The sequence below is a fragment of the Pristiophorus japonicus genome, chromosome 3, assembly GCF_044704955.1.
Source record: "Pristiophorus japonicus isolate sPriJap1 chromosome 3, sPriJap1.hap1, whole genome shotgun sequence".
Classification (NCBI taxonomy): Eukaryota; Metazoa; Chordata; class Chondrichthyes; family Pristiophoridae; genus Pristiophorus; species Pristiophorus japonicus.
The window spans coordinates 4887877-4912439 of NC_091979.1; the positions used below are offsets into that span (position 1 = coordinate 4887877).

General features: G+C 50.0%; 1 protein-coding gene across 1 annotated transcript; it reads right to left on the bottom strand.

The window, feature by feature from the left end:
* Positions 1-850: 850 nt before the first annotated feature.
* LOC139256677 (gap junction gamma-1 protein-like) lies at positions 851-24237 on the bottom strand. Its single transcript, XM_070874282.1, has 3 exons — positions 24137-24237; positions 1314-2458; positions 851-1022 (listed from the first exon to the last, which is right to left on the bottom strand). The coding sequence occupies exons 2-3, from the start codon at positions 2416-2418 to the stop codon at positions 1009-1011; spliced, it is 1119 nt and encodes a 372-aa protein (XP_070730383.1). The 5' UTR covers positions 2419-2458; positions 24137-24237; the 3' UTR covers positions 851-1008.
* Between the last annotated feature and the right edge of the window lie 326 nt (positions 24238-24563).

Genomic DNA, 24563 nt, shown 5'->3' on the forward strand with positions numbered 1-24563 from the left:
CAGTGCTACAGTAGACACCTCAAGTTGCTGGAGAAATATCACCAACGATGTCTCCGCAGGACCCTACAAATCCCCTGGGAGGACAGACGCACCAACGTTAGCCAGGCCAACATCCCCAGCATCGAAGCACTGACCACACTCGACCAGCTCCGCTGGGCAGGCCACATTGTCCACATGCTCGACACGAGACTCCCAAAGCAAGCGCTCTACTCGGAACTCCTTCACGGCAAACGAGCCAAAGGTGGGCAGAGGAAACGTTACAAGGGACACCCTCAAAGCCTCCCTGATAAAGTGCAACATCCCCACTGACACCTGGGAGTCCCTGGCCAAAGGCTGCCCTAAGTGGAGGAAGTGCATCCGGGAGGGCGCTGAGCACCTCGAGTCTCGTCGCCGAGAGCGTGCAGAAACCAAGCGCAGGCAGCGGAAGGAGCGTGCGGCAAACCAGTCCCACCCTCCCCTTCCCTCAACCACTGTCTGTCCCACCTGTGACAGGGTCTGTGGCTCTCGTATTGGACTGTTCAGCCACCTAAGGACTCACTTCAGTAGTGGAAGCAAGTCTTCCTCGATTCCGAGGGACTGCCTATGGTGATGCCAAAAGAGGAGCGGGAATTGACGTTAGATCCTAAAGGTGGCCCCAAGAGGTATCGGACACGACTTGTGCAGGTTGCGCATGGAATGTTCCAGAATACACAAAAAAACAAAAAGCACCAAATAGGTGCACAAGCCACCAACCATCACCGGGGTTGGCATTAACTGCTCAGCCCTTGTCAAGTTCCTCCATACCGCGCTCCGTCCCCAGCCAAACCCACTCTCTCCCCACCCCACCGCCCCCCAACCCAGATTTTTCCAGTGGTTTATTTTCTTTTAAACATAACAAAAAATGTTGGCGTCATTATTGCCGAGGAAGTGATAATAAAATGCATTTCTTTCCAGTCGAGGTCCCTTTATTGCTTCAAGCGTCGACTCCCCCCGAACCCCACGGGCGAACGGACGCTTCCCCCATCGCAATCACGCCCTCAGACCTGCGGGGGAAAGGAAGAAATGGTTACCCAGGCAACCATTAATGGATTTTCCGCCGCGACCCCGCGATCTAACCTTGTTGTGTATGTGACCCTCACCGGTGTGTAAGAGTTACCACTAGGGGGCACACCTGTGGGAGGCCTATGGGTCACCTGTGGTACCCTGGAGCAAGCAGGTATAAAAGGCAGTCCTCCACGCTGCTGCCTCACCTTGGAGTTATATTAAAGAGACCAAGGTCACAATGGTTTGAGCTTACAACACAGTCTCATGGAGTTATTCTGAACGTAACAAACCTTTTCCTCCTTTCTCGGAACAGGCGCCTTCCTTCTCCTGGGCGAAGTTGAGTGGGTTCTGTTCGATGGCCGTACCGTTGGACTCGGGGCTGCTGCTCCTGGGGAGGTGGGGCACCTCGCCAGACGCCAGATAGGCCATGTTGAGCTGCTCCTGGGCCAGCTTGAGGTACCGGTGCACCGTGTCGGACATCTCGAAGCTGCCCGGCTCCGGCCCACCCAGGTTGTGGCTGTAGGCCATGTTGCCGTTGCCCAGCTTGGACCTCTCCTTGCGCAGCACCGAGTGGTAGCCCGGCGGCGGGTACTTGGGCCGGCGGAAGGCCAGCTGGCGGCCCCGCAGCCCGTCGCGGATGCCCCCACAGCCCAGGTGGAAGAGCTCGCAGATGTTGAGCAGTAGGCAGAGGCCGCTGACCACGTACATGACCAGCAGGAAGATGGTCTTCTCGGTGGGCCGCGACACGAAGCAGTCGATCCGGTAAGGGCACGGCGTCTTCTCGCAGACAAAGCCCGGCAGGACCTCGAAGCCGTACAGCAGGTACTGGCCGGCCAGGAAGGCCATCTCGAAGAGTGTCCGCAGCAGGAGCTGGAGCACGTACATCTTCATGAGGCCGTCCTCCTTGATCCACCGTCGGCCGTCGTGCTTCTTCTCGGGGGACTTCTTGGCAGCCTCGGGCTCAGGCTCAATCTCCTCGCAGACCATGGGGTCCTCCTCATTGTCATCCTCTGCCTCCTCGTAGTCTCGGGCGGCCCCCCGGTGCACGATGGGCGTCTTCTTCTTGGGGGGTGGGGTCCGTCCGCCCTCCACCCGCGCGATCCGGTGCATGGCGTAGCCCAGGTACATGATGGAGGGCACCGAGATCATGATGATCTGGAAGACCCAGAAACGCACGTGGGACAGGGGGGCGAAAGAGTCATAGCACACGTTCTCGCAGCCGGGCTGCAGGGTGTTGCACACGAACTTGCTCTGCTCATCGTGGTAGATGGACTCGCCGCCCACCGCCGTCAGCACGATGCGGAAGACGATGAGGACAGTCAGCCAGATCTTGCCGACGAAGGTCGAGTGGTTGTGGATCTCCTCGAGAAGTCGTGTCAGGAAACTCCAGCTCATCGTGGCAGGGCAAACCCGTCAACATTAAAAATACCCAGCGCTGGAAGGGAACCGAGAGAAAACAAAGGATGAAAACATCGCCACCATTGCTGAAACCCCAGTTTCTGCACATCACATAAACGTGGAACAGGAGGAAGTCGCTCATCCCCTCGACCCTGCTCCACCATTCAATCAGACCATGGCTGTCCATGTCCCATTCACCCATCACCCCCTGTGCCCCATGTCCTAACTAGCACCGAGTCCCATTCACCCATCACCCCCTGTGCTCACTGCCCTGTGTCCTAACTCGCCCCGAGTCCCGCTCACCCATCACCCCCTGTGCTCGCTGTCCCCGTGTCCTAACTCGCACCCAGTCCCGCTCACCCATCACCCCCTGTGCTCACTGCCCCATGTCCTAACTCGCACCGAGTCCCATTCACCCATCACCCCCTGTGCTCGCTGCCCTGTGTCCTAACTCGCACCGAGTCCCATTCACCCATCACCCCCTGTGCTCGCTGCCCTGTGTCCTAACTCGCAGCGAGTCCCGCTCACCCATCACCCCTTGTGCTCGCTGCCCTGTGTCCTAACTCGCACCGAGTCCCGCTCACCCATCACCCCCTGTGCTCACTGCCCTGTGTCCTAATTCGCACCGATTCCCACTCACCCATCACCCCCTGTGCTCGCTGCCCCGTGTACTAACTCGAACCAAGTCCCATTCACCCATCACCCCCTGTGCTCACTGCCCTGTGGCCTAACTCGCACCGAGTCCCACTCACCCATCACCCCTTGTGCTCACTGCCCTGTGTCCTAACTTGCAACAAGTCCCATTCACCCATCACCCCCTGTGCTCGCTGCCCTATGTCGTGACTTGCATCGAGTCCGGCTCACCCATCACCCCTTTGCTCGCTGACCCGTGTCCCAACTCACACCAAGTCCCGCTGACCCATCACCCCCTGTGCTCGCTGCCCCGTGTCCTAACTGGCACCAAGTCCCACTCACCCATCACCCCCTGTACTCACTGCCCCGTGTCCTAACTCGCACCGAGTCCCGCTCACCCATCACCCCCTTTACTCACTGCCCCGTGTCCTAACTTGCACCGAGTCCCGCTCACCCATCACCCCCTGTACTCACTGCCCCGTGTCCTAACTCGCACCGAGTCCCGCTCACCCATCACCCCCTGTACTCACTGCCCCGTGTCCTAACTCGCACCGAGTCCCGCTCACCCATCACCCCCTGTACTCACTGCCCCGTGTCCTAACTCACACCGAGTCCCACTCACCCATCACCCCCTGTACTCACTGCCCCGTGTCCTAACTCGCACCAAGTCCCACTCACCCATCACCCCCTATGCTCGCTGACCTACATTGGCTCCCGGTTAAGCAACGCCACGATTTCAAAATTCCCATCCTTGTTTACAAATCCCTCCATGGCCCTCGCCCCTCCCTATCTCTGTAATCTCCTCCAGCCCCACAACCTCCCGAGATGTCTGCGCTCCTCTAATTCTGACCTCCTGACCATCCCTGATTATAATCGCTCCACCATCGGTGGCCGTGCCTTCTGTTGCCTGGGCCCCAAGCTCTGGAACTCCCTCCCTAAACCTCTCCCCCGCTCTACCTCTCTCTCCTTCTTCAAGACGCTCCTTAAAACCGACCTCTGTGACCCAGCTTTTGGTCACCTGCTGTAATTTCTTCTTCTGTGGCTCGGAGTTAAATTTATCTTCTTTTTCTTATATCACTGCTGTGAAGCTTCTGCAGAGGTTTTGCTACGTTAAAGGCGCTATATAAATAAAAGTTGTTGTGTATCTTAAATCCATTTACCCCCTGGCTAGCAATAATCTAGATTTAAAATGATTAATTGAGCTTTTTGTGGAAGAGAGTTCCATATTTCTACCACGCTTTGTGTGAAGAAGTGGACCATGTACAGTAGACACCTCAAGTCGCTGGAGAAATACCACCAACAATGTCTCCGCAAGATCCTGCAAATCCCCTGGGAGGACAGACGAACCAACGTGATTGTCCTCGACCTGGCCAACATCCCCAGCATCGAAGCACTGACCACACTCGGCCAGCTCCGCTGGGCAGGGCCACATTGTCCACATGTCTGACATGAGACTCCCAAAGCAAGCGCTCTACTCGGAACTCCTTCACGGCAAATGAGCCAAAATTGGGCAGAGGAAACGTTACAGGGACACCCTCAAAGCCTCCCTGATAAAGTGCAACATCCCCACTGACACCTGGGAGTCCCTGGCCAAAGACCGCCCTAAGCGGAGGAAGTGCGTCCGGGAGGGCGCTGAGCACCTCGAGTCTTGTCGCCGAGAGCATGCAGAAACCAAGCGCAGACAGCGGAAGGAGCGTGCGGCAAACCAGTCCCACCCACCCCTTCCCTCAACCACTGTCTGTCCCACCTGTGACAGGGACTGTGGCTCTCGTATTGCACTGTTCAGCCACCTGAGAACTCACTTTTAGAATGGAAGCAAGTCTTCCTCGGTTCCGAGGGACTGCCTATGATGATGAAGATGATGTGAAGGAGCATTTCCTATTTTCTAAATGTGGCTCTGATTTTAAGGTCATATCCCCTTGTCCTAGACATCCCCACCACTGGAAAATGTTTCTCTCTATCTACCCTCGGGTTAATTTCAAAATCATAAAAACCTCAATCAAACCATCCCGTCACCTTCTGTATTCCAGGGAATACGAGTCCAGTCATCGCTCCTCATAATCTGACCCATAGACCCCCGTTAACATTTGGGAAAATCGGCACTGCACTGCTCCCAAGGTAAATATATCCCTTCTGAGTGAGTCCTGCCGAAAGGTCATCGACCTGAAACTTTAACTCTGTTTCTCTCACCACAGATGCTGAAAGATTGACTTACCTTTCTATAGCGCCTTTCACGACCACCGGACGTCTCAAAAGCGCTTTACAGCCAATGAAGTACTTTTGGAGTGCAGTCACTGTTGTAATGTGGGGCATGCGGCAGCCAATTTGTGCACAGCAAGCTCCCACACACAGCAACGTGATAATGACCAGATAATCTGTTTTGTGTTATGTTGATTGAGGGATAAATATTGGCCCCAGGACACCGGGGATAACTCCCCCTGCTCTTCTTCAAAATAGTGGCAATGGGATCGTTTACATCCACCTGAGAGAGCAGACGGGGCCTCGGTTTAACGTCTCATCCGAAAGACGGCCCCTCCGACAGTGCAGCACTCCCTCAGCACTGCACTGGGAGGAACAGCCTAGCTTTATGCGCTCAAATTCTTGGGGTGAAACATGAACCCACGGCCTTCTGCCCCAGAGGCAAGGGCGCTGCCCACTGAGACACAGATGCTGCCTGACCTGCTGAGTATTTCCAGCATTTTCTGTTTTTTTAACCCTTTCTAAGGTGCAGTTCCCAGAGCTGTATACAGTGCTCCAGTTATGGTCTAACCAGGGCTTCCAGTAACCTTTGAGGTAAAATAAAGGTTGTGCCTCAGTTTGCTTGTTTTATGACCTTATTAACTTTGTGATTTGTATATCGGTACCCCTCGATCCCTCTGCCCCTCTACTCCATTCAGACAATTCTTTTACAAGCAGTATGTGGCCTCGATATTCCTATTATCAAAATGTTCCACCTCACACTTATCTTTATTGAAGTTTATTTGCCAATTACACGACCATCCTGGCAAATTTATTCACCAAAATTTGGAGTCAGCTGTGGCTCAGTGGGTAGCACTCTCACCTGTGACATCAGGAGGTTGTGGGTTCAAGTCCCACTTCAGGGACTTGAGCATATAAATCTAGGCTGACACTCCCAGTGCAGGGCTGAGGGAGTGCCGCACTGTCGGAGGGGCCGTCTCTCAGATGAGATGTTAAACCGAGGCCCCATCTGCTCTCTCAGGTGGGCGTAAAAGATCCCATGGCCACTATTTTGTAGAAGAGCAGGGGAGTTCTCCCCGGTGTCCTGGGGCCAATAGTTATCCCTCAATCAATATCACTAAAAAACAGATTATCTGGGTCATTATCACATTGCTGTGTGTGGGAGCTTGCTGTGCACAAATTGGCTGCCGCGTTTCCCACATTACAACAGTGACTACACTCCAAAAGTACTTCATTGGCTGTAAAGTACTTCATTGGCTGTAAAGCGCTTTGAGACGTCTGGTGATCATGAAAGGCGCTATATAAATGCAAGTCTTTATTTTTTTTTCTTTTATTTATAAAGACGAACCAGTGCCAGGTGTTTTTAGAAAAACTTTCAAAGAAAAATGTTAATAGGACGCTGGCACATCTTAACATCAACAGGCAATGCTACGACAAGTTGGAAGAAGCAAACACAGGTTGTACCAGGGAACAGCTGCCCTGGGAGGATTCTAGCTTATCGAATCTTACTTACCGCACAGAAGGAGGCCATTCTGACCACCGTGCCTGTGCCGGCTTGGTACAAGAGCTGTCCGAGTTAGCCCCACACCCCAGGTTTTTTCCCCAACAACCTATAAATTCAAGGACATGTCCAATTGCCCGTTGAAAGTTCCTCTGGAATCTGATTCTCCTGCCCTTTCAGGGCCTGCATTCTACATCCTGACAATGTGAGCTGGAACATTTTGGGAAGGCCAATGGAATGTTGGCCTTTATTGCGAGGGGGATGGAGTATAAAAGTAAGGAAGTCCTGCTACAACTGTACAGGGTATTGGTGAGGTCACACCTGGAGTACTGCGTGCAGTTTTGGTCTCTGTATTTAAGGAAGGATATACTTGCATTGGAGGCTGTTCAGAGAAGGTTCACTCGGTTGATTCTGGAGATGAGGGGGTTGACTTATGAAGAAAGGTTGAGTAGGTTGGGCCTCTACTCATTGGAATTCAGAAGATTGGGTTCAATTTGCCCCAGTGCTTTGTGCCGTTTCTTTTGGAGCAGGCTGCTCTTTTTGGCTTAAGTTGAAAAAACAGAGTTTCCCCGATCAGTTTGCACCAGCGTAACTCAGTTACTTACGATTTTTTTAGGTCAGTTTTTTTTCAGCCAAAGGGGACGTAACCTGCCACCCCCCCCAATTCTGATCATTTAGGGAAGTTTGGCCAGCTGAGAGTTACTCCAGTTCTGCGTAGGCCGGCGTATGTGGCCTCTGCAGAAAACCCTTGCAGACAGTTAAATAAATTGCCGCAGGTAAGGAAATCGCCACAGCTGGTGCTCGGACACACACAGCACAGGAATTGAAAAACACATAGCAGCAACTTACCTCCAACCCCACCCGAAGGCTGTCCAGTCCCATTCTAGGCCCCATTCTCCCTGAGAGTGAGAGAGAGTGAGAGTGAGAGTGAGAGAGAGTGAGATTGAGGGAGGAGAGGAGAGAGTGAGAGAGAGAGAGAGTGAGAGAGTGAGAGAGTGAGTGAGAGTGAGGGAGGAGAGAGTGAGAGTGAGGGAGGAGAGGAGAGAGTGAGAGTGAGAGTGAGAGAGAGAGAGGGAGAGGGAGAGAGACAGTGAGAGTGTGAGTGTGAGAGAGAGAGAGAGAGAGTGAGAGTGAGGGAGGAGAGAGTGAGAGTGAGAGTGTGAGAGAGAGTGAGAGTGAGAGAGGAGAGGAGAGAGTGAGAGTGAGAGTGTAAGAGAGTGAGAGTGAGAGTGTAAGAGAGAGAGGAGAGGAGAGAGTGAGAGTGAGAGAGAGAGTGAGAGAGAGAGAGAGAGAGAGGGGGAGGAGAGGAGAGAGAGAGAGAGTGAGAGTGTGTGAGAGAGAGAGAGAGAGAGAGAGAGAGTGGGGACCGACAATGAGACCGGACTGGGAGACTGGGGACCGAGAATGGGAGCGGACCAGCAAACCCCTCGGGCGGGGTTGGAGGCAAATTGCTGCCATGTGTTTTTCAATTCTTGTAGTGTGTTGGGAGCAGGCTGTATGCTTCATTTGCTAATGCAGTTCGGGAGTGTTTAAACTACTATGGTAGGGGGATGGGAACCTCTGCAGCGAGACAGGGCGAAGTAATATGGAGTCAGAAACAGATGGTAGAAAGGTAAAAAGCAATAGTGGAAGGCCGAGTAAACAAAGGCAAGAAACAAAAAGGTCTACGCTATATCATAATTCTAAAAGGACAAAGGGTGTTAAAAAAACAAGCCTGAAGGCTTTGTGTCTTAATGCACGGAGTATCCGTAATAAGGTGGATGAATTAACTGTGCAAATAGTTAACAGATATGATGTGATTGGGATTACAGAAACGTGGTTCCAGGATGGTTCCAGGATGATCAGGGCTGGAAACTCAACATCCAAGGGTATTCAACATTTGGAAGGATAGAATAAAAGGAAAAGAAGGTGGGTAGCATTGCTGGTTAAAGAGGAGATTAATGCAATAGTTAGGAAAGACATTAGCTTGGATGATGTGGAATCTATATGGGTAGAGCTGCAGAACACCAAAGGGCAAAAAACGTTAGTGGGAATTGTATACAGACCTCCAAACAGTAGTAGTGATGTTGGGGAGGGCATCAAACAGGAAATTAGGGGTGCATGCAATAAAGGTGCAGCAGTTATCATGGGTGACTTTAATATACATATAGATTGGGCTAACCAAACTGGAAGCAATACGGTGGAGGAGGATTTCCTGGAGTGCATAAGGGATGGTTTTCTAGACCAATATGTCGAGGAACCAACTAGTGGGGAGGCCATCTTAGACTGGGTGTTGTGTAATGAGAGCGGATTAATTAGCAATCTCGTTGTGCGAGGCCCCTTGGGGAAGAGTGACCACAATATGGTGGAATTCTACATTAGGATGGAGAATGAAACATTTAATTCAGAAACCATGGTCCAGAACTTAAAGAAGGGTAACTTTGAAGGTATGAGGCATGAATTGGCTAGGGTAGATTGGCGAATGATACTTAAGGGGTTGACAGTGGATGGGCAATGGCAGACATTTAGAGACCGCATGGATGAACTACAACAATTGTACATCCCTGTCTGGTGTAAAAATAAAAAAGGGAAGGTGGCTCAACCGTGGCTATCAAGGGAAATCAGGGATAGTATTAAAGCCAAGGAAGTGGCATACAAATTGGCCAGAAATAGCAGCGAACCCGGGGACTGGGAGAAATTTAGAACTCAGCAGAGGAGGACAAAGGGTTTGATTAGGGCAGGGAAAATAGAGTACGAGAGGAAGCTTGCAGGGAACATTAAGACGGACTGCAAAAGTTTCTATAGATATGTAAAGAGAAAAAGGTTAGTAAAGACAAACGTAGGTCCCCTGCAGTCAGAATCAGGGGAAGTCATAATGGGGAACAAAGAAATGGCGGACCAATTGAACAAGTACTTTGGTTCGGTATTCACTAAGGAGGACACAAACAACCTTCCGGATATAAGAGGTCAGAGTGTCTCGTAAGAAGGAGGAACTGAGGGAAATCCTTATTAGTCGGGAAATTGTGTTGGGGAAGTTGATGGGATTGAAGGCCGATACATCCCCAGGGCCTGTTGGACTGCATCCCAGAGTACTTAAGGAGGTGGCCTTGGAAATAGCGGATGCATTGACAGTCATTTTTCAACATTCCATAGACTCTGGATCAGTTCCTATGGTGTGGAGGATAGCCAATGTAACCCCACTTTTTAAAAAAGGAGGGAGAGAGAAAACAGGGAATTATAGACTGGTCAGCCTGACATCGGTAGTGGGTAAAATGATGGAATCAATTATTAAGGATGTCATAGCAGCACATTTGGAAAGAGGTGACATGATAGGTCCAAGTCAGCATGGATTTGTGAAAGGGAAATCATGCTTGACAAACCTTCTGGATTTTTTTGAGGATGTTTCCAGTGGAGTGGACAAGGGAGAACCAGTTGATGTGGTGTATTTGGACTTTCAGAAGGCTTTCGACAAGGTCCCACACAAGAGATTAATGTGCAAAGTTAAAGCACATGGGATTGGGGGTAATGTGCTGACATGGATTGAGAACTGGTTGTCAGACAGGAAGCAAAGAGTAGGAGTATATGGGTACTTTTCTTAATGGCAGGCAGTGACTAGTGGGGTACCGCAAGGTTCTGTGCTGGAGCCCCAGCTGTTTACATTGTACATTAATGATTTAGATGAGGGGATTAAATGTAGTATCTCCAAATTTGCGGATGACACTAAGTTGGGTGGCAGTGTGAGCTGCGAGGAGGATGCTATGAGGCTGCAGAGCGATTTGGTGAGTGGCCAAATGCATGGCAGATGAAGTATAATGTGGATAAATGTGAGGTTATCCACTTTGGTGGTAAAAACAGAGAGACAGACTATTATCTGAATGGTGACAGATTAGGAAAAGGGGAGGTGCAACGAGACCTGGGTGTCATGGTACATCAGTCATTGAAGGTTGGCATGCAGGTACAGCAGGCGGTTAAGAAAGCAAATGGCATGTTGGCCTTCATAGCGAGGGGATTTGAGTACAGGGGCAGGGAGGTGTTACTACAGTTGTACAGGGCCTTGGTGAGGCCACACCTGGAGTATTGTGTACAGTTTTGGTCTCCTAACTTGAGGAAGGACATTCTTGCTATTGAGGGAGTGCAGTGAAGGTTCACCAGACTGATTCCCGGGATGGCGGGACTGACATATCAAGAAAGACTGGATCAACTGGGCTTGTATCCACTGGAGTTCAGAAGAATGAGAGAGGATCTCATAGAAACATTTAAAATTCTGACGGGTTTATACAAGTTAGATGCAGGAAGAATGTTCCCAATGTTGGGGAAGTCCAGAACTAGGGGTCACAGTCTAAGGATAAGGGGTAAGCCATTTAGGACAAAGATGAGGAGAAACTTCTTCACCCAGAGAGTGGTGAACCTGTGGAATTCTCTACCACAGAAAGTTGTTCAGGCCAATTCACTAAATATATTCAAAAAGGAGTTAGATATAGTCCTTACTACTCGGGGGATCAAGGGGTATGGCGAGAAAGCAGGAATGGGGTACTGAAGTTGCATGTTCAGCCATGAACTCATTGAATGGCGGTGCAGGCTCGAAGGGCCGAATGGCCTGCTCCTGCACCTATTTTCTATGTTTCTATGTTTCTATGTTTCACTTTGTAGCCTGGTTACCATGGCAGGGCCAATCATTTTGGCGCAGATTAAGGCTCCACCCCCAAACCTAAAGGACAGGTCAGGCCAAAATGAAGAAATCCAACCGGGAAACTTAGAACTTTTTTTTGGCACACCTCGGCCCCTAAAAATCGGGAGTAACTCTTCAAATACCCCCGAAAAAAGCTTTGGGGGAAAATTGAGCCCAATGAGAGGTGATCTTATCGAAATGTATAAGATAATGAGGGGACTCGACAAGGTGGATGCAGAGAGGATGTTTCCACTGAAACTAAAACAAGAGGGTATAGTCTTAGAATAAGGGGTCGCCCATTTAAAACTGAGATGAAGTGGAATTTCTTCTCTCAGAGGGTTGTAAATCTGTGGAATTCTCTGCCCCAGAGAGCTGTGGAGGCTGGGACATTGAATATATTTAAGGCGGAGATAGACAGATTTTTGAGCGATAAGGGAGTGAAGAGTTATGGGGAGCGGGCAGGGAAGTGGAGCTGAGTCCATGATCAGATCAGCCATGATCTTATTAAATAGTAGAGCAGGTTCGAGGGGCCAACTGGCCGACTCCTGCTCCTATTTCTTATGTTCTTAACCCTTTGCATGAAGAAATCTCTAATTTCCCTACTCGTGTAATTGGTATCACGGAGACATGGCTCCAGGGTGACCAAGGCTGGGAACTCAACATCCAGGGGTATTCAACATTTAGGAAGGATAGACAGAGAGGAAAAGCAGGCGGGGTGGCGTTGCTGGTTAAAGAGGAAATTAATGCAATAATAAGGAAGGACATTAGCTTGGATGATGTGGAATCTGTATGGGTGGAGCTGTGGAATACCAAAGGGCAGAAAACGCTAGTGAGAGTTGTGTACAGACCACCAAACAGTAGTAGTGAGGTTGGGGACAGCATCAAACAAGAAATAAGGGATGTGTGCAATAAAGGTACAGCAGTTATCATGGGCGACTTTAATCTACATATTGATTGGGCTAACCAAACTGATAGCAATGCGGTGGAAGAGTATTTCCTGGAGTGTATTAGGGATGGTTTTCTAGACCAATATGTCGAGGAACCAACTAGAGAACTGGCCATCCTAGACTGGGTGATGTGAAATGAGAAAGGACTAATTAGCAATCTTGTTGTGCGAGGCCCCTTGGGGAAGAGTGACCATAATATGGTAGAATTCTTTATTAAGATGGAGAGTGACAAAGTTAATTCGGAAACTAGGGTCCTGAACTTAAGGAAAGGTAACTTCGATGGTATGAGGCAAGAATTGGCTAGAATAGACTGGCAAAGGATACTTAAAGGGTTGACAGTGGATAAGCAATGGCAAACATTTAAAGATCACATGGATGAACTTCAGCAATTGTACATCCCTGTCTGGAGTAAAAATAAAACGGGGAAGGTGGCTTAAACATGACTAACAAGGGAAATTAAGGATAGTGTTAAAGCCAAGGAAGGGGCATATAAATTGGCCAGAAAAAGCAACAAACCTGAGGACTGTGAGAAATTTAAAATTCAACAGAGGAGGGCTAAGGGTTTAATTAGGAGGGGGAAAATAGAGTACAAGAGGAAGCTCGCAGGGAACATAAAAACTGACTGCAAAAGCTTCTATAAATATGTGAAGAGAAAAAGATTAGTGAAGACAAACATAGGTCCCTTGCAGTCGGATTCAGGTGAATTCATAATGCGGAACAAAGAAATGGCAGACCAATTGAACAAATACTTCGGTTCTATTTTCACGAAGGAAGACACAAATAAGCTTCCGAATGTACACTGGGACAGTGGGTCTAGTGAGAAGGAGGAACTGAAGGATATCCTTATTAGTCAGGAAATTGTGCTAGGGAAATTGATGGGATTGAAGGCCGATAAATCCCCGGAGCCTGATAGTCTGCATCCCAGAGTACTTAAGGAAGTGGCCCTAGAAATAGTGGATGCATTGGTGATCATTTTCCAACAGTCTGTCGACTCTGGATCAGTTCCTATGGATTGGAGGGTAGCTAATGTAACACCACTTTTTAAAAAAGGAGGGAGAGAGAAAACGGTTAATTATAGATCGGTTAGCCTGACATCAGTAGTGGGGAAAATGTTGGAATCAATCATTAAGGATGAAATAGCAGCGCATTTGGAAAGCAGTGACAGGATCGGACCTAGTCAGCATGGATTTATGAAAGGGAAATCATGCTTGACGAATCTTCTGGAATTTTTTGAGGATGTAACTAGCAGAGTGGACAAGGGAGAACCAGTGGATGTGGTGCATTTGGACTTTCAAAAGGCTTTTGACAAGGTCCCGCACAAGTGATTGGTGTGCAAAATCAAAGCGCATGGTATTGGGGGTAATGTACTGACGTGGATAGAAAACTGGTTGGAAGACAGGAAGCAGAGAGTCGGGATAAACGGGTCCTTTTCAGAATGACAGGCAGTGACTAGTGGAGTGCTGCAGGGCTCAGTGCTGGGACCCCAGCTCTTTACAATATACATTAACGATTTAGATGAAGGAATTGAGTGTAATATCTCCAAGTTTGCAGATGACACTAAACTGGGTGGCAGTGTGAGCTGTGAGGAGGATGCTACGAGGCTGCAGGGTGACTTGGACAGGTTAGGTGAGTGGGCAAATGCATGGCAGATGCAGTATAATGTGGATAAATGTGAGGTTATCCATTTTGGGGGCAAAAACACAAAGGCAGAATATTATCTGAATGGCGGCAGATTAGGAAAAGGGGAGGTGCAACGAGACCTGGGTGTCACTGAAAGTGGGCATGCAGGTACAGCAGGTGGCGAAGAAGGCAAATGGTATGTTGGCCTTCATAGCTAGGGGATTTGAGTATAGGAGCAGTGAGGTCTTACTGCAGTTGTACAGGGCCTTGGTGAGGCCACACCTGGAATATTGTGTTCAGTTTTGGTCTCCTAATCTGAGGAAGGACGTTCTTGCTATTGAGGGAGTGCAGCGAAGATTCACCAGACTGATTCGAGGGATGGCTGGACTGTCATATGAGGAGAGTCTGGATCAACTGGGCCTTTATTCACTGATGTTTAGAAGGATGAGAGGAGATCTCATGGAAATGTATAAGATTCTGATGGGACTGGACAGGTTAGATGCAGGAAGAATATTCCCGATGTTGGGGAAGTCCAGAACCAGGGTACATAGTCTTAGGATAAGGGGTAGGCCATTTAGGACTGAGGTGAGGAGAAACTTCTTCACTCAGAGAGTTGTTAACCTGTGGAATTCCCTGCCGCAGAGAGTTGTTGATGCCAGTTCATTGGATATATTCAAGAGGGAGTTAGATATGGCCCTTACGGCTAAAGGGATCAAGGGGTATGGAGAGAAAGCAGGAAAGGGGTACTGAGGTGAATGATCAGCCATGAGCTTATTGAATGGTGGTGCAGGCTCGAAGGGCCGAATGGCCTACTCCTGCACCTATTTTCTATGTTTCTCTGTTTCTATGCATTTGACAATTATTTTTTAATCGGTACCTCAGGTTACCGACCCTCTTGCCAGAGGGAACTGTCTCTCCCTACTTGCTCTATCAAAACCCCTTCATCATTTTCAGCTGCTCCATCCGGTGTCCCCTTCGCCTTCTCTGCTCCAAGGAGAACTATTGCAGCTTCTCCAGTCCCTGCACATGACTGAACTCTGAACTCCCACATCCCTGGCACCACGCGAGTAAAATCCTCAGCACCCTCTCCAAGGCCTCGACATACTTCCTAACGTGTGGTGCCCAGAATTGGACACAGTATTACAGCTGGGGACCTAACCAGAGGTTTATATTCAATGCCCCTATTTACAAAGCCAAGCATCCCATATGCATACTTAACTGCCTTATAGTGTCAGCTGTGGCTTAGTGGGTAGCAAACTTGAGCACAAAAATCTAAGCTGACACTCCCAGAGCAGGGCTGAGGGAATGTCGCACTGTCGGAGGTGCTGCCTTTCGAATTAGGCTCAGCATGTTTTGCTATTCAATGCCCCCATTTCGTTTTGGAAAGATAAGGATAATGGCGACCGTTTATAAAATAATTGTTCTTGGGACCTGGGCTAGGCCGCCATTTATTGTCCATCCCTGGTTGCAAGGAGCCTTCTCCTTGAATCATCGGTTTTGGTACAACTAAGCGTCTTGCTAGGTCACGTCGGAGCGCAGTTAGGAGAAAAATTTGGTCACGGGACGTGGGCGTCGCTGGCAAAGCCGGCAATTGCCCCTCCCCAATTGCCCCTTGAGAAGGTGGTGGTGAGCCGCCTTCTTGAACCGCTGCAGTCCGTGTGGTGAAGGTGCTCCCACAGTGACTTTGAAGCTTGGTACAACAGAATGTCTCGCTGGGCCATTTCAGGGGGACAGTTAAGAGTCATCATCATCATCATAGGCGGTCCCTCGAAGCGAGGATGACTTGCTTCCATGCCAAAAAAGGGATTTGCTCACAGGTGTTTCAATGAAGGACCTAATATTCCAGGTTCCGAACTACATCCTGAAGGGTGGAAGATCCCTGTGCGTGGATTGTTTTAACATGGGGTGACCGTTGCATCCCAGCCACCACACGGGCTTGACAGAGCTAGGTCTTCGTCCAGTGGCAAGGGTTAACCAAGACTAACTGCAGACCAGCTCTGTTGCACGGACCTAGTGCGCTCACATATCACAGTGTGGGCTGGCCCGTGCTTCCCCTGGGCCCTCGCCTCTCCTGGGCCCCAATCACATCCCTCTATGAACTCTTGCTGCTCCTTCGCCCCTCGTGCTGAACCTGGCCGCACTGCAGTCAGCCGTCGCCCCCCTGCAGTGGTATAGCGCCGCACGCTGCTCCCTCAATGGCCCCGGCCTGATAGTCTTGCATCAGGGACCACACCGATTTCCGGGCCGGGCCACCTCACGCTGCTCTTTCTAAGAGTGAAAATTCAACCACATTGCTGTGTGTATGGAGTCACGTATAGGCCAGGCCGGGTAAGGATGGCAGATTTCCTTCCCTGAAGAACATTAGTGAACCAGAGGGGTTTTTGCAACAATATGGTAGTACCATTACCATTTTTTAAAATTCCAGATCTATTCCCCAGCGGCCGTGGTGGGATTTGAACTCATGTCCCCGGATCATTAGCCCAGGCCTCTGGATTATGAGTCCAGTAACGTGACCACTGAGCTACCGATCCAGTGTAGGACTGGATTCATAGACAGACCAGACCGGGTAAGGCCGGTAGGTTTCCTTCCCTAAAGAGACATTAGCGAACCGCTTGGGTTTTAACGACAATCCAACAGCTTCATGGTCACTTTTACAGACAAAAACTTTTTATTTCCAGGTTTGCTTTAAATGGAGATCAAATTCTCAAACTGCCCTAGTGCGAGTTGCCTGGATTATTGGGCCATCTTCTGGATAACTTAACCATGACAATACCGTACCCGTACCTGCCGAGACGGTGGACCTTCTCCTTGAATTACTGCAGGCCTTGTGCTGGTGATAGGCAAAGGAATTTCAGGACAGGTCGAATGGCCTCCTTCTGTGCTGTAAATATCTATGACTCTATGAACATGTATGAGCACCACCACCTCCCAGTCACACACCATCCTGACTTGGAAATGTATCGGCCGTTCCTTCATCGTCGCTGGGTCACAATCCTGGAACTCCCTCCCTAACAGCACTGTGGGAGCACCTTCACCACACGGACTGCAGCGGTTCAAGAAGGCGGCTCACCACCACCTTCTCAAGGGGCAATTAGGGATGGGCAATAAATGCCGGCCTTGCCAGCGACGCCCACATCCCAGGAACAAATGTTTTTGTAAATTCTAAGATATTGACCCAGCGACTATGAATGAATGGAGGGATATGTTCATAGAATCACACAACAGTTACAGCGCGGAAGGCCATTCGGCCCATCGAGCCCGTGCCGGCTCTCTGCAAGAGCACCTCAGCCAGTCCCACTCCCCCGCCCTTTCCCCATAGCCCTGCCATTTTTTCTCCTTCAAGTATTTATCCAACTCCCTTTTGAAGGTGACGATTGAGTCTGCCTCCACCACCCGATTAGACAGTGCATTCCAGATCCTAACCACTCGCTGCGTACAAAACACTTTTCCTCATGTTGCCTCTGGGTCTTTTGCCAATCACCTTAAATCTGTGTCCTCTGATTCTCCACCCTTCCACCAATGGGAACAGTCTCTCTATCTACTCTGTCCAGGCCCCTCATGATTTTGAACACCTCGATCAAATCTCCTCTCAACCTTCTCTGCTCCAGGGAGAACAACCCCAGCTTCTCCAGTCTCTCCATGTAACTACAGTCCCTCATCCCTGGGACCATTCTCGTAAATCTCCCTCTGCACCCTCTCTAAGGCCTTCACATCCTTCCCAAAGTGCGGAGCCCAGAATTGGACACAATACTCCAGCTGGGGCCGAATGAGTGTTTTATCTGAGCGTACTTGGAGAAAACAAGAGTTAAACAAGCTCAGCATTTCTCGTTCTGGCACCAAATACTAACCCACAGGTATGCTCACCATGCAGGGCGGTAAGAGGCTGGCTGAGGTGATGTACAATAGTTGGCAATGGGTTGGGAGGATGTCTGCTACAGTGAGGAGCTGACAGGTTGATTAGCGAGGCCACTGAAGACCATATCTCATTGAAACGTATAAAATTCTGGGGAGGGCTTGACAGGGTAGATGCAGGGAGGGTGTTTCCCCCGGGCTGGGGAGTCTAGAACCAGGGGTCACAGTCTCAGGATAAGGGGTCGGCCATTTAGGACTGAGATGAGGAGGAATTTCTTCACTCAGAGGATGGTGAATCTTTAGAATTCTCTGCCCCAGAGGGCTGAGGGGGCTCAGTCTTTGAGTATATTCAAGGCTGAGATCGATAGGTTTTTGGAGATTAAGGGAATCGAGGGACATGAGGACAGTGCAGGAGAGTGGAGTTGAGGTCAAAGATCAGCCGTGATCTCATTGAATGGCGGAGCAGGCTCGAGGGGCCGAATGGCCGACTCCTGCTCCTTTTTCTTACGTTCTTAAAGGTTCTCAGGGCATTTTCTTCTCTAACTCCAGCATCCACTGATCCCGTACTCCATCCCACTGGAAACCTGTCTTCACCTGCGATGAGTTCAAATCACATTTTCTCTTTGGACCCTCCAGCGGCAAGAGATGTTGATGGAGAGTGTGTTGGTGAAGATGGGTTTCCTTCCGATTTGCTCCCCCCTGTGATATTCACCCCCCACTTATCCCTTCGAGAGAGGCATCCACCCTCGCTGCGCTACAGCTCCACAGCGATCAGCCTCGCCTCTGGTGCGGGTACAAGCCCAATGGGTACTGGCAGGCTATTCGCCTGTCGTGGGCCCCATACCCCAAGCCAGACCCTATCCTCACCAGGCACCGACACTTTTCAACACAGGCGAGCTGCTCAGACTCAACCTCCGAGTCAGAAGGTTGTGGGTTCAAGGCCCACTCCAGGTACAATAATCGAGCCCTACACTCCCTGTGCAGGGCTGAGGGAGCGCTGCCCTGTCGGAGGTGCCGCCTTTCGGATGAGACGTTAAACCGAGGGCCCCGTCTGCCCCCTCGGATGGATGCGAAAGATCCTATTTCGAAGAAGACCAGGGGAGTTATAAGAACATAAGAAATAGGAGCAGGAGTTGGCCATACGGCCCCTCGAGCCTGCTCCGCCATTTAATACGATCATAGCTGATCTGATCATGGTCTCAGGTCCACTTCCCTGCCCGCTCCCCATAACCCCCTAATCCCTTATCTCCGGTGTCCTGCTTCCGTAACCTTTGGTACCCTTACCCAAATAAATCAAGCGATCTCAGTCTTGACATAGAAACATAGAAACATAGAAAATAGGTGCAGAAGTAGGCCATTCGGCCCTTCGAGCCTGCATCACAATTCAATAAGATCATGGCTGATCATTCCCTCAGTACCCCGTTCCTGCTTTCTCTCCATACCCCTTGATCCCTTTAGCCGTAAGGGCCATATCTAACTCCCTCTTGAATATATCTAACGAACTGGCCTCAACAACTCTCTGCGGCAGGGAATTCCACAGGTTAACAACTCTCTGAGTGAAGACGTTTCTCCTCATCTCGGTCCTAATATTTTTAATTGCCGCCTCAAAAGCTTTTTGGGGACAAGAGTCCCAGATTTCCTCTGCCTTTTGCGTGAAGAAGTGCTTTCTCATTTTTATTCGCAATTCAAATCCTTTAATCATCCAACAGTCCTTGTGGACCAACATCCCAGTGTGCTGTCTGAGCTTGTCGGCCAGAAGGATATTAGGATGAGGGAGCGGTGTACAGAACTGTACCTAAACAAGCAACAACTTGTGTCGACTGTGGCTCAGTGGGGCGCACACTCACCTCTGAGTCAGAAGTACATAAGAAATAGGAGCAGGAGTCGGCCATTCGGCCCCTCGAGCCTACTCCGCCATTCAATAAGATCATGGCTGATCCGATCATGGACTCAGCTCCACTTCCCTGCCTGCTCCCCATAACCCTTTACTCCCTTATCGCTCAAAAATCTGTCTATCTCCACCTTAAATATATTCAATGACCCAGCCTCTCTGGGGCAACGAATTCCACAGATTTACAACCCTCTGAGAGAAGAAATTTCTCCTCATCTCAGTTTTAAATGGGCAGCCCCTTATTCTAAGACCATGCTCTCTAGTTCTAGTCTCCCCCATCAGTGGAAACATCCTCTCTGCATCCACCTTGTCAAACCCCCTCATAATATTATACGTTTCGATAAGATCACCTCTCATTCTTCTGAATTCCAATGAGTAGAGGCCCAACCTACTCAACCTTTCCTCATAAGTCAACCCCCTCATCTCCAGAATCAACCCAGTGAACCTTCTCTGAACTGCCTCCAAAGCAAGTATATCCTTTTGTAAATATGGAAACCATATTAGATCATCAAAATGTCTTGGATGAGTACAGAAAATAATCAAAAATGCTGATGGAATGCTGGTCTTTATATCTTGAGGACGAGAATACAGGGGGGTAGAAGTTATACTGCCGCTGTACAAAGCCCTGGTTTGACCACACCTGGAACACTGTGAGCAGTTCAGGGCACCACACCTTAGGAAAGATATATTGGTCTTGAAGGGAGTGCAGTATAGGTTTACCAGATTGATACCCGGACTCCAAGGGTTAACTTACGAAATATTACATAAACTAGGGCTGTATTCCTGAGAATTTACAAAGTTAAGCGGTGAGGTGATTGAATTTTTCAAGGTTTAAAGGTGAACGATAGGGGAGATAGAGAGAAACTGTTCCCACTTGTCTAGGACTAGGGAGCGCAGTCTATAAGTTAGAGCCAGACCTTTCAGGAGTGAAGTTAGGAAACACTACTGAAGAAAGAAAAGACTTGGATCACCACCACAGCCCTAGTGGAGCCAATGAAATACATTTGGAGTGTAGTCACTGTTGTAATGTGGGAAAGGGAGGTAGAAGCAATGTACACACAAAGGGTGGTAGAAATTTGGAACTCTCTCCCGCAAATGGCAATTGATGCTAGATTAATTGTTAATTTAAATCGGAGACTGATAGATTTCCGTTAACCAAAGGTATTAAGGGATATGGGGCTAACGCAGGTATACGGAGTTAGGGCACAGATCAGTCATGATCTCATTGAATGGCGGAACAGGCTCGAGGGGCTGAATGGCCTTCCTATGTCCCCAACAACTTATATCGTATTATTTCCAGCAATTTCACAAAGCCTATATCTTCAATACCCCAACTCTCCCATCGAAGCCCATCCCTCCAGTCCCCTAACTCCCCCATCGAAGCCCATCCCTCCAGTACCCTAACACTCCCATCGAAGCCCATCCCTCCAGTCCCCTAACTCCCCCATCGAAGCCCATCCCTCCAGTACCCTAACTCCCCCATCGAAGCCCATCCCTCCAGTCCCCTAACTCCCCCATCGAAGCCCATCCCTCCAGTACCCTAACTCTACCATCGAAGCCCATCCCTCCAGTCCCCTAACTCCCCCATCATAGCCCATCCCTCCAGTACCCTAACTCTCCCATCGAAGCCCATCCCTCCAGTACTCTAACTCTCCCATCGAAGCCCATCCCCCCAGTCCCCTAACTCTCCCATCGAAGCCCATCCCTCCAGTACCCTAACTCTCCCATCGAAGCCCATCCCTCCAGTACCCTAACTCCCCCATCGAAGCCCATCCCTCCAGTCCCCTAACTCTCCCATCGAAGCCCATCCCTCCAGTACCCTAACTCCCCCATCGAAGCCCACATCTCCAGTACTCGAACTCTCCCATCGAAGCCCATCCCTCCAGTCCCCTAACTCCCCCATCGAAGCCCATCCCTCCAGTCCCCTAACTCTCCCATCGAAGACCATCCCTTCAGTACCCTAACTCCCCCATCGAAGCCCACCCCTCCAGTACTCGAACTCTCCCATCGAAGCCCACCCCTCCAGTCCCCTAACTCTCCCATCGAAGCCCATCCCTCCAGTCCCCTAACTCTCCCATCGAAGCCCACCCCTCCAGTACTCGAACTCTCCCATCGAAGCCCACCCCTCCAGTCCCCTAACTCTCCCATCGAAGCCCATCCCTCCAGTCCCCTAACTCTCCCATCGAAGCCCACCCCTCCAGTCCCCTAACTCTCCCATCGAAGCCCATCCCTCCAGTCCCCTAACTCTCCCATCGAAGCCTACCCCTCCAGTCCCCTAACTCTCCCATCGAAGCCCATCCCTCCAGTACATTAACTCTCCCATCGAAGCCCATCCCTCCAGTACCCTAACTCTCCCATCGAAGCCCATCCCTCCAGTCCCCTAACTCTCCCATCGAAGCCCATCCCTCCAGTACATTAACTCTCCCATCGAAGCCCATCCCTCCAGTACCCTAACTCTCCCATCGAAGCCCATCCCTCCAGTACATTAACTCTCCCATCGAAGCCCATCCCTCCAGTACCCTAACTCTCCCATCGAAGCCCACCCCTCCAGTCCCCTAACTCCCCCATCGAAGCCCATCCCTCCAGTCCCCTAACTCTCCCATCGAAGCCCATCCCCCCAGTACCCTAACTCCCCCATCGAAGCCCATCCCTCCAGTCCCCTAACTCTCCCATCGAAGCCCATCCCTCCAGTCCCCTAACTCTCCCATCGAAGCCCATCCCCCCAGTCCCCTAACTCTCCCATCGAAGCCCATCCCTCCAGTCCCCTAACTCTCCCATCGAAGCCCATCCCCCCAGTACTCTAACTCTCCCATCGAAGCCCATCCCTCCAGTACCCTAACTCCCCCATCGAAGCCCATCCCTCCAGTACCCTAACTCTCCCATCGAAGACCATCCCTCCAGTACCCTAACTCCCCCATCGAAGCCCATCCCCCCAGTACCCTAACTCTCCCATCGGGGCACCCAGTTATCTTGACCTCTCTTTCCATGCTTTGGAGATTATACCAGACATTTCTCAATCTAAGTGAAGACGTTTTATCTCATATCTGTTCTAACTCGACCTTCCAGCCAACAAGTTAATAATGGGCTGCAATGGAAGGAGAGAGAGACAGGCTGTTGCAAAATTTCCTAAATCCAACTCAAAGCAGTGTCATAGAAAAAGAGTTAGAAATTGGGAGATTCAGCATTTCCAAATTTACATCGAATGTACGGCCATTCACCCTAGCGGCTCCGTGCCGGGGTTTATGTCCCACCGGCTCCGTGCCGGGGTTTATGCTCCACACCAGCCCCCTCCCACCCCTCTCCATCTCACCCCATCACCATATCCTTCTATTCCTTTCTCCCCCATGTGTTTATCCAGCTTCCCCTTAAATGCATCGATACTATTCGCCTCAATCCCTCCCTGTGGCAGCGAGTTCCACACTCTCACCCCTCTCTGGGTAAAGGAGTTTCTCCTGAATTCCCCGTGGGATTTATCAGTGACTGTCTTATATTGGTAGCCCCTAGTTCTGGTCTCCCTCCACAAGTGGAAACATCTTCTCTACATGTACCCGATCAAACCCTCCATCAGATTATCCCTCAGCCTTCTCTTTTCTAGAGAGAAACAAAGAGCCCAAGCCTGTTCAGTCTCAGTTCTGGTATCATCCTTGTGAATCTTTTTGCACCTTTGCCAGTGCCGCTATATCCTTTGTCGAACATGGAGACCAGAACTGTGCACAGTACTCCAAGTGTGGTCTAACCATTGCATGTGGCAGCGAGTTCCACATTCTCACCCCTCTCTGGGTAAAGAAGTTTTCCTGAATTCCCCGTGGGATTTAAGAACATAAGAACATAAGAAATGGGAGCAGGAGTCGGCCATTTGACCCCTCGAACTTGCTCTGCCATTTAATATGATCATGGCTGATCTGATCATGGACTCAGATCCACTTCCCCGCCCGCTCCCCATAACCCCTTATCCCCTTATTGGTTAAGAAACTGTCTATCTCAGTCTTAAATTTATTCAATGTCCCAGCTTCCACAGCTCTCTGAGGCAGAGAATTCCACAGATTTACAACCCTCTGAGAGAAGAAATTTCTCCTCATCTCAGTTTTAAATGGGCGGCCCCTTATTCTGAAACTATTCTAGTCTCTAGTCTCCCCCCCCCACAAGTGGAAACATCTGTACATCTACCCTATCGAACCCCTTTCATTAATTTTCTTTTTTCAAGACCTTGATCAGGTCACCAATTCGATCGGGGTGGGAATTTGCTGATTACACCCACGTGTGGGGTATTGGGAACAACACCACGGCGTGGACCTGAACTTTCGCAGCAAACATGCCCTGGGTGTCAGCTGCTCTCCCGGGTCTCAGTCCCACGACAGAATAAACAAACTGCTACAGTACAAAGAGACAGCTTCTGTCAGGTGCAAAGCACAGTTCCAGCTTACCTTCAAACGTGGGGAACAATAAAAAGAGACCTTGCTCCAAGCTCTTCGAAAACCAGTTCCTTTTAGCACCAGAGAGAGAGAAACAAAACACTGTGTTTAAGACCCACGGCACCCAACAAGACTGAGCAAAGCAAGAAGGCACCCGACGATTTAAAACTTAGGCCCCTCCCCTCCAGCAACCTTTCATTAAGTAATTCGAGAGAGAGAGAGGAAAACATCCTGTTACGTTCAGAATAACTCCACAAGTCTGTATACTGTTAGCTCAAACTGTTGTGACCTCAGTCTCTTTAATGTAACTCCAGAGTGAGGAGGTAGCATGGTAGACTGCCTTTTATACCTGCTTGCCCAGGGTGTGCAGGTGACCAGTGGGTCTCCCACAGGTGTGCCCCCTGGTGGCAAGTGTTACACATTGGTAACGTTTACATAC